Source organism: Nuphar pumila, chromosome 4 (assembly GCF_984573655.1).
Source record: "Nuphar pumila chromosome 4, dmNupPumi1.hap1.1, whole genome shotgun sequence".
Lineage (NCBI taxonomy): Eukaryota > Viridiplantae > Streptophyta > Magnoliopsida > Nymphaeales > Nymphaeaceae > Nuphar > Nuphar pumila.
In genome coordinates, this window is record NC_143252.1 from 128,148,316 (window position 1) to 128,164,637 (window position 16,322).

The window sequence follows — 16,322 nt, forward strand, 5'->3', positions numbered from 1 at the left end:
ATGAGGAACTCAGGTGGTGAGGTTTGAAAACTCCGACGTTGGGGGCTCTAGCGCAGCCGACGAGGTCACATGGGAAACAAGAGGAGATGGTCGGTAGCCGGAGCTCGAAGGCCGCCGGGAGGTCTGCCGAACTCAGAGAGGAGGAGGCGACCGAACGGAGTTGGTCGCCGGCGTCTCCAATCGCCGGCGGCAGCGTGAGAGAGACGAAGCAGAGGAGAGAGAAGGGGCGAGGGTTTTTGCCCCTTGCCTGAGACACCTGTGTCCTTTTAAGGACAGGCTTCTCGAGAATTCGAGAAGTCGGGTCTGGGCTCGGATCTGGGTCCAGCTCGGATCCGATGCGATGGGCAGACCGTGACACGTGTCCGATTTTTTTTTAACGGGCTTTACAGGCAAGAAGGGAGGGAGAACTCTGGCGAGTACGTAGAGGGAGAGAGGTTAAGCAGTAGAGAGAGACGGGCGGGGGTTTTAGCCGAGGGAGAGAGAGACGGGGGGTTTGGTGCCCATAAGGGGTTTAAAAAGACTGAATGGGGGTGGGGGAGGGGCCTGGATCCATCCCTAAAAATTGGGTTGGGTCCATTTGGATCCAACTCAATCCTGATTATATAAATATATATGTATTATATATATATATACATATACATATACATATACATATACATATACATATACATATACATATACATATACATATACATATACATATACATATACATATACATATACATACATATATAACTGCATTGAGTGTGGTTTGGATCCGAATTGATCCAAAATCCTTATTCTCTTATGTGAGATCCATCTTGGGTCTTGTTTGGATCTTGGGTCCAAACACAAGCATTTATATATACATACGTATATAATAAGGTTTTCACATGTTTTGAGAATCGATCCATCTTTTTGAAATAATTTCTTAATTTATGATGTTTATCGATATGGATCTATATTTGGATCCAAATTGTTTTCTGGAATTGGATCTTTATTATTATTATTATTATTATTATTATTATTATTATTTTTAACAAATACAATCTCATGCCTTAAAGGTTTGTGATAGAGATCCGGCTCTGAATTATTCTGAACCTGAATCGGATCCACTAAATGGATCGGAGTCCTTGTTATAAGCTTTATATACTCGGATCCATACTGGATCCGAACATAGTAAACCTAGAGGTTCAGTGAAACTCTCGAGTGTTAAAAGTACCCTTAATACTGGGTCTCGTGGATGTTGATCTTCGTGGATCTTCTACCGAGATCCAGATTCAAAAAGTGTCAAAAAGTTCGTATACGTTAAATATGCTGATAACGTTCAAAAAGTTCCTTGATTAATAAATATCGATAAATTTCTTATGAAAATACTGTGAGTAATCCATTATTTTTTTCTAAAAAATCTAGAAAATACGTAGACTTTACATGTAAAACCCAGGTTTTTACGAAAAAAAAAATCAGACCCGGGTCAGATTCGGATCCGACCCAGATCCATAGCCAGGTACCCCACTTCCCCCCGTCGACACTCTCTCTCTCCCTCGATTCGCCGAAACCCTCGTCGGACTCCCTGTGCGAGCAACCTCCCGACCTCCCTCTTCTCTCCCTGCACTCTACCTCTCTCACCTCTCCCTTGCTCGACTCTCGCAGTCGAACCCTCACCGGCCGCTCCCTCTCTCGACCCTCTCTTTTCTCTCCCGCTCGTCGTGTTCCAGCAACCGATGCCAGAACCCCTGTGCGCTATCTCTCGTCCGACGACCCCTTCTCAGGTAACCCCTCTCTTCCCTTTGTTGTCTTCTTCTTTGTCTCCTTTTTTTTCCTTTTTACGGTAGGCCGACAGGGGCGACACCCTTGCCGCCTAGATTTTTTCTGACAAGCTGGCAGGGGCGACGCCCTGTTGCTTGTATGTTTCCGGCAGGGGCGAAGCCCCCTGCCCCCCCTCTTCGTTGACGTCAGGTAGGGGCGAAGCCCCCTGCCTCCCTCTTCGCTGATGTCAGGCAGGGGCGACCCTGCCTCTTTGCTTTTCCGGCCTCCCTCCTCATTCTTCCATGTCCGACCGGGGTCGGGCTCACTGTCGAGCCCACCCCTCGGCCCTAGCCTTGGCCAGAGACGGGCTCGGCTCGACAGCCGAGCCCATGCCCCTGCCTCTGCCTCCCTCTTCCTCTGCTTTCAACCATCGGGGAAGGGGTTGTGCCCCTTGTTGACCGTTAGAAGCGGGAAGGGGCGCAACCCCCTTCCCTTCTCTTTTCCTTTTCTGGCAGACAAGCGGGCAGGGGCAGCGCCTGCCCCTTTCCTTTTTCAGGACAGGCCGGTGGGCAGGGGCTGCGCCCCCTTCTTTTATTTCCTAGGGTCGATCCCTAACGTGGGTTGACGTTTCTTTCTATTTTAGAATAACCACTTTTTGTCTTTCGCAACTCACGTGACAGATCCCGTTCGTGCCCCGCGGCCCGAGCCCTTCGTTACTTACTCTCGAAGGCAAGCACAACCCCAAGGTAGGGGAAAGTTGCGCAAAGGACAATAGACGAATTAAAAATTAAAGCAATTAAAATTAAAGACTAAAAATGGAAAAGAAAGAACCAAGGACAATATATATATATATATATATATATATATATATATGTGTGTGTGTGTGTGTGTGTGTGTGTGTGTGTGTGTGTGTGTGTGTGTGTGTGCTCCTTTAACTCAAGGACGTAGTTTTGCGATCATTGTCTTTTCCTTTATATCATTTACTTTGCCGCCGCGCTTTAGTGCACAGGCTACTGCTTTTTATCATTTACTTTGCACCCGTGCTTTAGTGCACAAGCTACTGCATTTGCATTTACTGTTTTATGTCATTTACTTCGCCGCCACGCTTTAGTGCACATGCTTGTAATGAAATGGTGGTCTTCAACAAATGCACAAATAACTCACAAACAAGTGTCTATTGGAGACACTACAAGCATGACCCTTGAAAGGGTATAAAAGGAAGAACACTTGAAAAATAAATAATACTTTATTCATGAACAAAATGCTTAAGAAGCATGGTAATATACATTGAAGGGGTTCACCCCTATATATACAAAAAAGTGGGAGAGAGGAGAACTCATTTTGAGCTCTCCAAAAGAGACGTTGGATTCCAACGTCTCTTAATATAGCTGTTGGACTACAGTCCAACAACATTTATTATTATAGCTGTTGGACTATAGTCCAACAACATTTATTATAGCTGTTGGACTACAGTCCAACAACTATTTGCACAGTCAAGTTCCAACAGGAACTTGACTGAATCAAATATCTAGTTTCTATTAAACTAGATGCTAAAAAAGAAAATAAAGAAAAATAGAAAAAGAAAATAATAAAAGAAAATATAATAATATTAAATTATATATATATATATATATATATATATATTACAGTTTACATTTTAACACTCCCCCTCAAACTTACGGTACAATGAGTGAAAGTTTGTCTAAGAGGAAGTGAAATCTGGGAGCAGCGAGAGGCTTGGTGAAGAAGTCTGCTAATTGATATTCTGATGTAACGTATGGCAGATCAATGGTTCCATGTAAGTATTCCTCTCTGACATAGTGACAGTCCATCTCAATGTGTTTAGTGCGCTCATGGAATGTCCGGTTGCTTGCAATGTAGTTCGCACTTTTGTTGTCACAACACATCTTTGAAGCTTGCGTTGCTTTAGCTCCCATATCCGCCAGCAATCGTCTGAGCCAAACAACCTCCATAGTGGTGGTTGCCATGGCTCTGTATTCAGCTTTGGTGGAGAAAAGAGAGACTTTCTGCTGCTTCTTGCACCTCCACGAAATTAAGGTTTCACCTAGGAACACACAAAAACCAGTAGTTGAGTTTCTATTATTGGGATCACCTCCCCAGTCAGCATCAGTATATGCAATTAAATTTAATGAAGATGAAGCAAACAAGAAGAGTCCTCGTGAAAGAGAGGATTTTAAGTATCTAATAATACGCAAAATCGCTCCCATGTGCACGGAGGTGGGAGCATGCTGAAACTGACTGACTGTATGAACCGCATGAGTTATATCTGACCTAGTAATGGAAAGATAAGAAAGAGCTCCAACAAGCTGTCTATAAGGAGTAGGATCATCAAGAAGTTCTCCATCATCAATTTTCATTTTAACATTGACCACTTCTGGAGTGTCTACTTTCTTATCATCTGTAATTCCAGACCTGGAAACGATATCAAGAGCAAATTTAGATTGAGATATCAAATACCCCCGAGGGGAATAAGTAACTTCAATGCCTAAAAAATATCTTAATAAACCTAAGTCAGTCATTTCAAATTGAGTTTTAAGAAGAGATTTGATATTTGCAACTCCCTGTTTGTCGCCTCCGGTGATGATCATATCGTCCACATAGAGAAGAAGAATAATGATGCTTGCATCAGATTTCTTAACAAACAAAGCAGTGTCAGTTAAACAAGGTTGAAAACCAATATCAAGCATAACATGACTAAATCGGTCATACCAGGCTTTTGGAGCCTGTTTAAGACCATAAAGAGCTTTTTCTAGACGAAGAGCTTTACCCTTAGGGATACTAATACCAGGTGGGGCTTCCATGTATACTTCTTCAACGAGATTCCCATTCAAGAAAGCATTTTTGACATCTAATTGAAAGATAGGCCATGTTCTAATGGAGGCCAAGGCTATTAAAGTTCTAACAGTGGTCATACGGGCCACAGGAGCAAATGTTTCTTCATAATCGATGCCATACTCTTGAGCATATCCTTTTGCTACTAAACGGGCCTTATATCTTTCCAGGGTCCCATCACTTTTGGTTTTGACTTTGTATACCCACCTACAACCTATAGGTTTCTTACCCGAAGGAATATCTTGTATCGTCCAAGTATTGGCCTTTTCTAGTGCATCCAATTCTATTTTCATGGCTTCTATCCATTCTATATGATTTTTTGCTTGAGAATAGGATGATGGTTCAACGTATGATTGTATTAATGTAATGGCGGCCCTATACGTGGGTGAAAAAGATTCATAAGACACAAATTTTTCTGGAGGTTTAGAGATTCTAGACGTTCTTCTAGGTGAGACTTCAGAGTATTTTTGTAATGCACATGGAAGATTTTGCTCTCTACGTCTTGAATATTGTAGACTAACATCCCTATGAATTTGCTCTTCATTATCATCATTTTCAACAACAATAGGACTTTGATCATTGTCAAGGTCACATCCAACATCACATTCATTGGATTTTGAAGTTGGATCAATTAAAAACGAGTATTCAGTGACATCCTTGGATTTTTCAAATTCAAAGAAGCTTTCTTTTTCCAAAAAAGATACATTTCTTGACACATATAATTTGTCATTTTGAAAATCGAAACACCTGTAGCCTTTTTGATTATCAGCATATCCTAAAAAGGCACATGGGATTGCACGAGGAGAGAGTTTGTCATTTCTGTTGGTGAAAACAAAACATTTGCATCCAAAGACTCTTAATCTAGAATAATCTGGAGTTAAATTAACAAGCTTTTCTATTGGAGTTGTATTCTTTAATGAGGACGATGGCATCCTATTAATGAGGTAGGTGGCAGTTAGGACCGCTTCAGCCCAAAAACTTTTTGGAACTTGATTTGCAATTAGCAATGTCCTAGTAGTTTCCATAATGTGCCGATGTTTGCGTTCGGCTAGGCCATTCTGTTGTGGAGTGTGTGGACATGATCTTTGATGTGTAATACCATGTAAATTGAGATAGTCTTTGAATTCGTTGGACATAAATTCTCCCCTGAATCAGTGCGAAAAACAGAAATATCATTTTGAAACTTATTTTTAACCATTTTATGAAATATTTGGAAGTTAGCAAAGACATCAGATTTATGTTTAAGAAAATAAATCCAAGTATGTCTAGAAAAGTCATCAACAAAAATGACATAATATGTATAACCACCTTTGGAAATAACTGGTGCGGGGCCCCAAACATCCGAATGTATTAACTCAAGTGGTCGTGAGGAAACAAAAGTTCTACTAAGAAATGGTAACCTTTTCATTTTGCCAAGAATGCAGTCTTTACAAGAAAAATTTTCAGAATTACAAAATTTTTCCAAACTTGGAAAATATTGAATTTTAGACATGAGGATGGCCAAGCCTTTTGTGCCATAAATCCAATTCTAATTTCTGAATATTATAACAAAATGCATTCTTGGGTAATTCCAAAAAGTCCATGTAATAAAGTCCTCCTTCTCTATGACCTTCCCCAATCAACTTCCCTGACTGGCGATCCTGTACCCAACAACCATGAGAAGAGAAAGAGATATTACATCCATAATCAGATATTTGCGAGACAGATAAGAGATTCAAATTAAGTTTAGGGATATATTTAACTTTTGGGATAAAAAATCTTTTGGATTTTTGAAGATTTTCAAAACATCCTATTCCTTTTACTTCGAGAGATGTGCCATCGGCTGTAAAAACCTTTGACACACTTGAGTTATTTTTAAGACATTCGGATAGACTATTAACATTTGGGGTCATATGAAAAGAAGCACCAGAATCTAAAAGCCAAAGAAAGTTACCTGGACCGGAGAAAGATGCAACTGCCGCTCCAGTTGAGGCTTCGGTTGAGGAGGATACCCCTTTGAGAAGAGGTTGAAGGATTTCCATCAGTTGAGCCATAGACACAGGTGCATCTTGATCTTTTGACTCAGATTCAACAGATGCAACTCTTTTTTCTTCTCTTCTTTTTAACTTTGGACATTGAGGCCTATAGTGCCCCGGTTCATGACAATGATGACAAATAACTTTTCATTTATCAAAGTCGCCGTTTTGCCTTCCAAAATGAGGCGGCTTGTAAGTACGAGTATGATTTTCCGGTCTAGATACATCTAAAACAGTCATCATCAACTTTTGGAGTACTTTTTCTAAGTCTATTTTCCTCCATAGTGAGCTCTTCTATAGTATCAACAATAGAAGGAATTTTTCCACGATGTAAAAGGGCCGATTTGGTGGATTCAAACTTCGGCCTTAGACCATTCACAAATTGATAGAAATGTTCCATATCGAGTTGCTTTTGGTGAAGCTCGATGTCTTCGACACAATGCCATTTGGGCTCAAGAAGCGCCAACTCTTCCCAAAGTTCGGACAACTCATTATAATATTCTCGAATAGTTTTATCTTTTTGAGTCATTGTCCGAACTTTATCTTGTAAATTGCATACATGTGCAATATCTTTAAGGGAATACATGTTTTTGAGGTATTCCCAAGCCTTATCGGCATGCTCAAACTTAGCTAGACTAGAGCATTTTTTAATGTCTATGCTATTGATGAGCCATGACATAATTTTTGCATGCCCTATCCTCCATTCTTTCCATTTCTTTTCATAAGTGGCTAATGCCTTACTCTTCTCTTCTTCCGTTAGAGGAACCTCTTTATCACCCTCTTTCTTGGTAAGAGATAGTTTAGGTTCCAAATCGGAACCATCCACTATACCCCATAAACCTTTTCCCCAAATGTGGTGCTTCATAATCGAAGCCCACATTACATAGTTAGTATCATTTAGCTTCATAGGAATGATGGTGATCTTATCATTGTCATCCATCTTTTACAAGGGTAAGAGAGGAATAAATAGGAGGAGAGAGAGAGAAAAATAAAAAGAAAGAAAAAGAGTAGAAAAAGGAATAAGAGAGGATAAAAAACCAATTTTTTTTGTAGCACAAGTTCGCCTTTCTTCAAACAAATCTTCTTGAGCCAAGAACAAGGTGATGAAACACCTTTTGTAAATGTGGCACGGAAATCGAGGCGGAAGCACTTCAAGATCTAAGGATTTCGTAGCTCTGATACCATGTAATGAAATGGTGGTCTTTAACAAATGCACAAATAACTCACAAACAAGTGTCTATTGGAGACACTACAAGCATGACCCTTGAAAGGGTATAAAAGGAAGAACACTTGAAAAATAAATAATACTTTATTCATGAACAAAATGCTTAAGAAGCATGGTAATATACATTGAGGGGGTTCACCCCTATATATACAAAAAAGTGGGAGAGAGGAGAGCTCATTTTGAGCTCTCCAAAAAAGACGTTGGATTCCAACGTCTCTTAATATAGCTGTTGGACTACAGTCCAACAAGATTTATTATTATAGCTGTTGGACTATAGTCCAATAACATTTATTATAGCTGTTGGACTACAGTCCAACAGCTATTTGCACAGTCAAGTTCCAACAGGAACTTGACTGAATCAAATATCTAGTTTCTATTAAACTAGATGCTAAAAAAGAAAATAAAGAAAAATAGAAAAAGAAAATAATAAAAGAAAATATAATAATATTAAATAATATATATATATATATATATATATTACAGTTTACATTTTAACAATGCTACTGTGTTTGCATCTACTGCTTTCTGTCATTTGCTTTGCCGCCACGCTTTAGTGCACAGGCTATTTGCTTTATGCATTTACTTGCTTACGCATTTATTTAGCTGAGATATGGTTTCGTACTTCGTGCACTGCTTACGCATTTTTGCACTCAATGCGCAATTTTGCACAATGAGGATTGCTTGGGTCTTGTAGTCGCACTATATTGTGCTCGGGCTCGCATTTTTGCTGAGTTGCACTTACATAAGTGCAGCCTTGAGCATATCCCATTTCGCTAGTTGTTTTAAAAGATGTGAGTCGCACTTATGCACTTTAGTTCTTTAAAACGGTGATTCGTAGTGCGAACCTGTTTTTCAAATGCGTAGTTTTGCAAAGCAGAATTTAAAAGTCCTTTCTGATTGCAAGATCGCAACCAAGTCTCCCAAATCGACCTATTTGGGAGAAGTGTTTTTACTACTTTGGTTTGCGTATCCGATATGACTCGGATAACCTCGATTAGGGACACGGGCATGTGTTTGGGTATAGTTCTGTTGAGAAACCCTTATCTCATTTATCGAAACCAGTATCGCGAGATATACGTAGCATACAGATACTGCAATAGACGGATGAGAGATCTGTGGCGATCTCGTTTCGTGCGAGTTGCACAATGATGTACCCACGGTTTGAAGGATAAATCATGTCAAAATAAGATATTTGGTTACAACATATTCAATTTTTGTTTTTTTTTAAAGATGCGGGTTTGCGCGTGGGCACTAAAATTCTTAAGAAAAATATTTCTTTTCTGTGAATCCAGCTTTCCAAATATACAGTTTTGCAAAGTAAAGTTTGAAAGCGTATAGGTGAATGACTCATCACGCCTACAAATAATTAGTTTTGACTTGTTAGGTGAATGACACATCATGCTTACAAATGATTAGTTTTGACTTATTAGGTGAATGATATATCACGCCTACACAGTTTCATTGCAAATGATCGCATTATGATTGTTGAAGCGAATATATCATACCTGTATAGCATGATTGATGAGTATCATGAATATCTTACTAAATTACTTAGAAGGTATGTGCGTGTGTTTTACGCTGGAATGGTCGAATGTGATTTGACTTATTGTGTATAAGAATTATGAATGCACATGAAAATGATGCAATGATCTGAATGTCTTAGATGCATATATGACTTGAATTCTGTGTGCATAACTTGAACTACGTAGGAGTTACGTATGTTGAGGTTTAGTTGCTTCGTATTATGAAATGTGCATGTTCACGTATGCATGCATAGAACTCATGCTTTGTTTACGCATACTTCGAAGTTCAATTTACGAAATGCAATGTTCGTTGTGGCCATGATATGATGCGTAGGATATTATGCTTCTGTATGATATGATTTAAATGCCACGTGATATGAAATTATGAATGTATATGATAAATGTTTTGGTTCAATAGTGAACTATGGTTCATGGAACCTTATTGGTGAAATGTGTGGTTTTATAATTTAAGTGTCATATGAATTAATGTATGATGTGATGCATATTGATGGTATATATGCTTGTGTCCGTGTTAATTATGAGTTGCCTTGATCACTTTAAAAGCTTATATGTCGAATACACACATGTTATGCATCATTTGCTACGAATGCCTTTAAGGAATTCTCTCTCGGTCACTGGCCGTCCTCTTAGGAGCGGACTTAGCTAGCTAACTGGGGTATTTAAAATACATGACATAATAAACCCCTGAATTAGTCTCAGTTGTTTCTACGTTTTGTGTCTTGTGCGTACCCGCAAACCAGCTAATATCGAAACAAAGTTATTATGTTCACATTACTTGTCGAATCTAGATTTGTTCACGCTAACTTGTTGAGCTGCGTATCATGAATGCATTTGATGCATATGTTAGCTTTATTCACAATACTTGTGATTGAGCCTCTAGTGTTAATTAATTGTTTATCGGTGTTAATTAACTGCTTATATCTTGAAATTATAAACTACTTTTCTTGTGATAGTTAATTGCTTATTTGCCTGTGTAATCAATTGCTCATGCTAGTTATAGCTTATTACTTGTTAAAATCACTTAAATAACATGCATTGTTTAATTTTGTTTTTTATTGTCTTGTGTACTTATCAGTTTTTCATGAAACTGACTCATTTTATAGGTACATGTGATGTTTAGGTTTACGAGACAGACGATGGCACGATGACGTGATGGTATCAAGATGAGACTCTTTCCCTAACATTTGCTCCTGAGGATATTTCTGTAAGTTTGCATAAAGGTTATGCGCCCAAGGTCCGTTGACTTGTTTCAAAAATACCATTTTTCGCTGAATTACTATTTAAAACTCTCGTAAATGAATGATTTCAAGGCTTTCAAAAATTTTCCTAAAAGTTACAAGTCTGGGATTTTTGGGGCGTTATATTATAGCTGCACACAACGATACCCTACCATTGACAGCATGTTGTTGCTCATATTTATGTAGCAACAGAATGCTCTTGACAGCATGTTGCTGCTCACATTCGTGCAGCGACGACATGTTGTCACAGTGCATATTTATGAAACGACAACATGTTGATTGACAACATTGCTGCTCAGGCAGTTGTGCAATGACAACATGCTATAGACATCACAGTGCATAATTGTGCAGCAACATGTTGCTGCTCACGAAGTTGTGTAGCGACAACATGCTAATGATAGTATATTGATGTTTATATTTGTGCAACAACCGCAGGATTAAGTAAGTTTGCTATGTAAATGTGTGTGATCAAATGCGTATTCATTTTCGCGTTGTGAGTGTGCATTGAAAATGCAACCAAAACAATTAAAAATGGGATTTTTGTTGAAATTGGGAAATCTGAATGGGTTTTGGTTTTTGTGGCTGCATTCATTCACTACTAGGAGTGTGCATTAGTGATTATGCAGTGTAGACATGAGATTTTATCTGTGTGTGCATGAATTATAATCATTGTAATTTTGTAATGATCCGATTTATTCATGAGTTTGTTTAGTGGTTGTTGTGAGGACCACTGATGGGCTTATGGAGGCTAGGGGCATGTGTTGCTCAAATCGCTACTAAAACTCCTTGTGCATTACAAAATGATTCTTTTTCTGAAAAAGTATTGTCTTCAGAATAAGTTACAATGTTAGATTTTCGTTGTTGCATGATGATTTGCAAAAGAACTGTTCTTGCGTAAAAAACTTCAAATTAATTGAATATGACAAAAGATAAAAAATGTAACAATCTTTCTTTCCTGATGTCCTGAAAAGGGTGGGAACCTCGAATGACAGTCGTGGGAGACCGTGAGGACACTAAAACACCTTATGCATTTGTTTTCTCCAAGAACCTGATTGGTGGTTCGTGTTCCTAACCACGGTTGTAGGAAACTTTCCACCACTTTGCATGGGGGTGTTGTTGTTGACTTAGCTGTAGTTATTGGTATACCAAGAAAGTAGCGTCAATGGATGTTGATTTCCTTGGTGTCCCGACATTAGGTGATATTTTTTAATGTTCCGATTGATGGTGATGATTTCAGAAATCGATCGGGAAACAAGTGAACCCTGTAATTAAAATACAAATTGTGTGTTAAACTATGACTAAAAACTGCTTTGAATCTCATGAATTTTTTCATTTTGAGTATCCGCGGGATTATAAGAAAGTGAAAATTAAATTTGTATGCATTTAATAGGGTCATGCATGCAAAAGCAATTCAGGTGATTAACTTAAGAAGTTACTCATGCATGTGCATTGATTCATGCATCCTTTACTGTTTATCTCTACTTTCATGCATTCCTGAATATTTGATATGTTGACTTAGCATGAAATTGTTGAATGCTTATTTTAACTACTTATTTGGTAAGTTTGTTCTGTTGGATATATTGATTTAATTCATGCTATTTTTCTTATTGTTGGATTTTAGAGGATCCCGTACGAGAACTTCAGTTCTTACCCATTTTCTAAAACTATTTTTCAGGCACAGGGGCTCACTGACGTGTAGGACTGGCTGGCTAGAGGACTCGAGGCTTGTGACTTGGTAGCTTGGATTCTGACTTGTTTGCGAGATGTGATTGAGTCGATTTTTATTTTTGGACTTCTGACTTATTGATTTAATTATATGAAGTTCAATTTATTATTTTCAATTGAATCTATGCATGGAATGGTTTGTGGATGGATATATTAAATCTGTAATTTTGCCCAGGTCCTTGAGAGGTTTTCCGCAATTGTTTTAAAAAAAAATCACTATTTTTCGAGTGGCAGTTGGGTTAAGGGAAAATTTTTCCTTTAAAAAACTATAATTAGTAGTGTGTATGATATCTATGTGTAAGTTTAATAATAGTTCTCTTTAAACTATTAGAACAAGTCATAGGTTTCCTTTTTCATTTTTTACCATTAAAAGCAGTCGTTTGTGGTGGCAGTTATATGTACTTGCAATTTGCATGAGGTTCATAGATAGATGAGTTCAAGTGTACTTGTATTAAGCTCATATTAATGTTGGGTTGGGCTGAAGCTCAGCTTGGTTAGTTATGAAGCTTAATTTGAACAATCCAAGATTCAGGTAAAGTCCTATCTCTAATCAATGCTTGTCCATCTCTCTTCTCTCTTTTTCTCTGATCTTGAAAGGAGTAGCCCAAATAACAACTGCCTTGAGACACAGTTCCAGTTATTTTTTTTTAAATCATTAAATCATGTATGATATTGCCCTTTTTTCTATTTCTTAATTGAAGTTGAAGGCTGGTTTGGGTCTAGTTTTAAATCCCAAGCATTGCAGAAAAGTGGTCCTACCGCTAAACAGGTTGCTTGGTCATGTTTCTCTTTAGGATCAATGAGTTCTTTCATTTCAAGTTAAGCCTGGCCTGGCATAACCTGATGTCTTTCCCTTGGTGTAGAACTACAGTCAACAAGAATTTTTAGTTGGATTTCACCAAGTACTGATTTATTTCACCTTATGGTAGGAGAGGTGAAGAACATTCGTTCATCTTAAAACCAGCACCATCTATATGGAAAAATGCTCATAGATATGGTGAAAAGAACGTGAATGGATCTCGTGCACTGGTTCTCGGTGCAAGCATGCCACATTTTAGGACAAGAACTTCTGATGTTGATCGGTTTGCAGTCCTGATATCTTGCCGAAGTAATTGCACAGGTAGTTGAGAGGCTTTTAGTGTTTAAACATGAAAAGTCTGAAATTTTAACTTTAATGTGCTATGCCCATGTATCATAGAATCAAAACTCTTCTTCAAGCACCCAACAAGTTGGAGACCGCGGGTTGCAAGGGATCTCATGCTATCAGTAGTATCAGAGATGTCAGAACGGAAGCTTACACTGAGTGGTGGTTTATCAGAGCTTCCTGTCCAGGTTTAGGTCACCTTATTGTTTAGTTTAGTTTTCTGCTCTCCCAAGAAATAAGCTCTCTTTGTGAACAAAGCCATCTGAAAGCACTGGCACGTCCAATTTTGCAGGTGTTGACACTCCAGGCATCAAATTTAACTTCTGAAGATCTGACATTAACTGTTCTGGCCCCAGCATCATTCACCGCACCACCTTCTGTGGTATCTTTAAATTCTGCACCATCTACACCTATGGGCTCGTTTATGGGATTTACAAAATTCAACGGAAGAGGAGATTCAGAGGAAGATGATACTGACTTCCAGAGATTGTCCATATCTGAAAATTCAGAGAGGCCAAAGGGAAGCAGTGGTGGTGAAAGATCAGGTTCTCTTGACCAATATAAAGTACCATCTGAATTTGTTCCTGATGCAAGTCTTTCTTGTACGCACCTATGGTTGCAGAGTGCAGTTCCTTTGGGGTAATTATATGTGAATCATTTTTTTTTCTTTTTTCTTTTTTCATTTTGATGTGTAAAATTATCATTGAGCGTGCATTGCTCTTGCTGACGAATATTTTTGTGGTCATCTCAGGCGTGTCCCTTCTCAATCCACAGCAGCTGTGACACTCGAATTACTTCCGCTAACAGATGGGATAATTACACTTGACACACTGCAGGTTGCTGTGAAAGAAAAAGGTATTATTTTCTTCACTGTTCTGAGGGATCACAAGTGCAAATTGTTCATTATTCAGTATATATGTTGGTGTGTGGGTGGGTGGTAAGCAAGTAGTATTTATTCAAAACAAGTCGATCCCTTTCTGGCGAACATATTTGTGTGCTTGAAAAATTCCATTACCACTTGGTATGCAGGAAATGGTATAGTTTTTGGGCTAGTGGAACCACTTTTTCAGGGAAATGGTAGAAAAGATGAGGGTGGTCAAGAAAGGATGAGTGGTGGCCCACGGTATCAACCATCAGCAAGGGAGTTGTCCAAAAAACATGCAGACTGGTACTCTCATTTCCAGATGATGTCTATAGTAGCCCCAATACAAACAACGATAAAACTCACAAATCCTTGCACAAAATCCTCCAAACAAGTTCCACAACCTTTATATACCAAAAATGACCCTAATGCATCGATTTGATGTGACCCAAAAACATTCAATAGATCAGCATCACTAGAAATTTCAAAACTGGACCAGTTTATCGCCAAACATAGTAAATCCACAGAAAGTATGTAGAAAATCCAAACCTGAACCGATAGGCCTGATTCTTGATTCAATAGGTCTCTAAAATCAGGAGCTATTGAATCCCTCTAACAAATTGCTCAGACCCTCACATGAAGTAAAATCTTGCTGCTGTCAGCATCCTCCCAGGTGAAGTCACGAGCATAGCTACAGGAATGGAGCTTCCTTACCTTCTTGATCTTCTTCTCAGCCAAGATATGACTTTGATACCATGTCAAGAGCATCAAGGATTGGGGCAAACCCAAGAGAGAAAGAGCAAAGAAAATAGAAAACTTCATTCAATAACAATTAGGGTTACAACAAGATAAAAAGGTGGTGTCGACCCATAGAGCCCACTACAAGACAAAACAGAGGTAGTGGTGTAGTAGGATATACCCCTATACTAGAATTTATATACAAAAAGATACAAAGAAAAGGTTACACATAATAGAACTATGACATTTCCTCAACACCATGCCCTATGGAACCTAACTGAAAATGGGTTGAAGTAATTGACTCAATCAACTAGGTTTTGATGCTAGATGGATTGGGTGGATCAATGAACTTATATCGATTATGGAAATCTTAGTTGGTGTTAGTTGGAAAGCAAGGAGTCTCTTCCCGCCTTCATATCAATTTCTTTTGAATATTGCATGAGATGCATTTTTCCAGCTCATGAATGTGGTTCTACAGAACAAATTGATAAGTAGAATTGTGATTCTTGGAGTCCCACCGCCTGCCGTTTGCTCTTGGTAGATGATATGCTAGCTTCGGTGTTGCTTTCACCCAATAGATCTAAAAGATTTGTTTAATCTTGGAAATTTCCCTTGCAGTTTCTTGTTTAACAATGAACAAAATGAATATGGCCTTTTAGCCTACTAGACTATGAGCTCATCCATATATGTGGGCTCTAGAAAGTGAATGAGTTGGTAAGATAGCTAAACAATGAAAATTTTTACTAGGATCAACATAATTGAAGCCCTAGACTCATTTACAGATTAGGAAACTTTTAGGTTATATTCTTGTGATTCTTTGATAAAAATAAAGATGTAAAACTAATAAAACCAAATAAGAATTGTAGAAGGAAGATCGATGCACAGCCACCTGTGTAGAGAGAGAGAGAGAGAGAGAGAGAGAGAGAGAGTCGGCTGCACAATAGAATACTCGTTAACTTGGATTAGGGCTTCTCTCTATTTTAAATAGAGAGAGGCTAAAAGAATAATTACATCTAAGCCCATTATAAAAACAAAATTTCAAAAAACCTCTAATATAAAAGACTTAATCTTAAAACCACCTATTCTCAACACTCCCCCTCAAGCTGGAGCATAGATATCAATCATGCTCAGCTTGTCACAACATTTTGAGAAATTTGGCCTAGCAAGAGGCTTTGTAAACATATCTGCAACTTGGTCTTCCGACTTTAGATATTTGGTAGTGATATGACCAGCTTGAATCATATCTCTTA

At 38.5% G+C, this 16,322-nt stretch overlaps 1 protein-coding gene across 1 annotated transcript in view; it reads left to right on the plus strand.

Moving 5' to 3' along the window:
* Window positions 1–16,322, plus strand: part of LOC149840998 (uncharacterized) — a 144,957-nt gene that overhangs the window by 101,661 nt on the left and 26,974 nt on the right. The window contains exons 7-10 of the mRNA XM_090004619.1: window positions 13,258–13,448; window positions 13,527–13,660; window positions 13,765–14,111; window positions 14,224–14,327. Of these exons, the coding sequence (XP_089860745.1) occupies window positions 13,258–13,448; window positions 13,527–13,660; window positions 13,765–14,111; window positions 14,224–14,327 (776 nt within the window). The remainder of the gene's footprint in view (window positions 1–13,257; window positions 13,449–13,526; window positions 13,661–13,764; window positions 14,112–14,223; window positions 14,328–16,322) is intronic.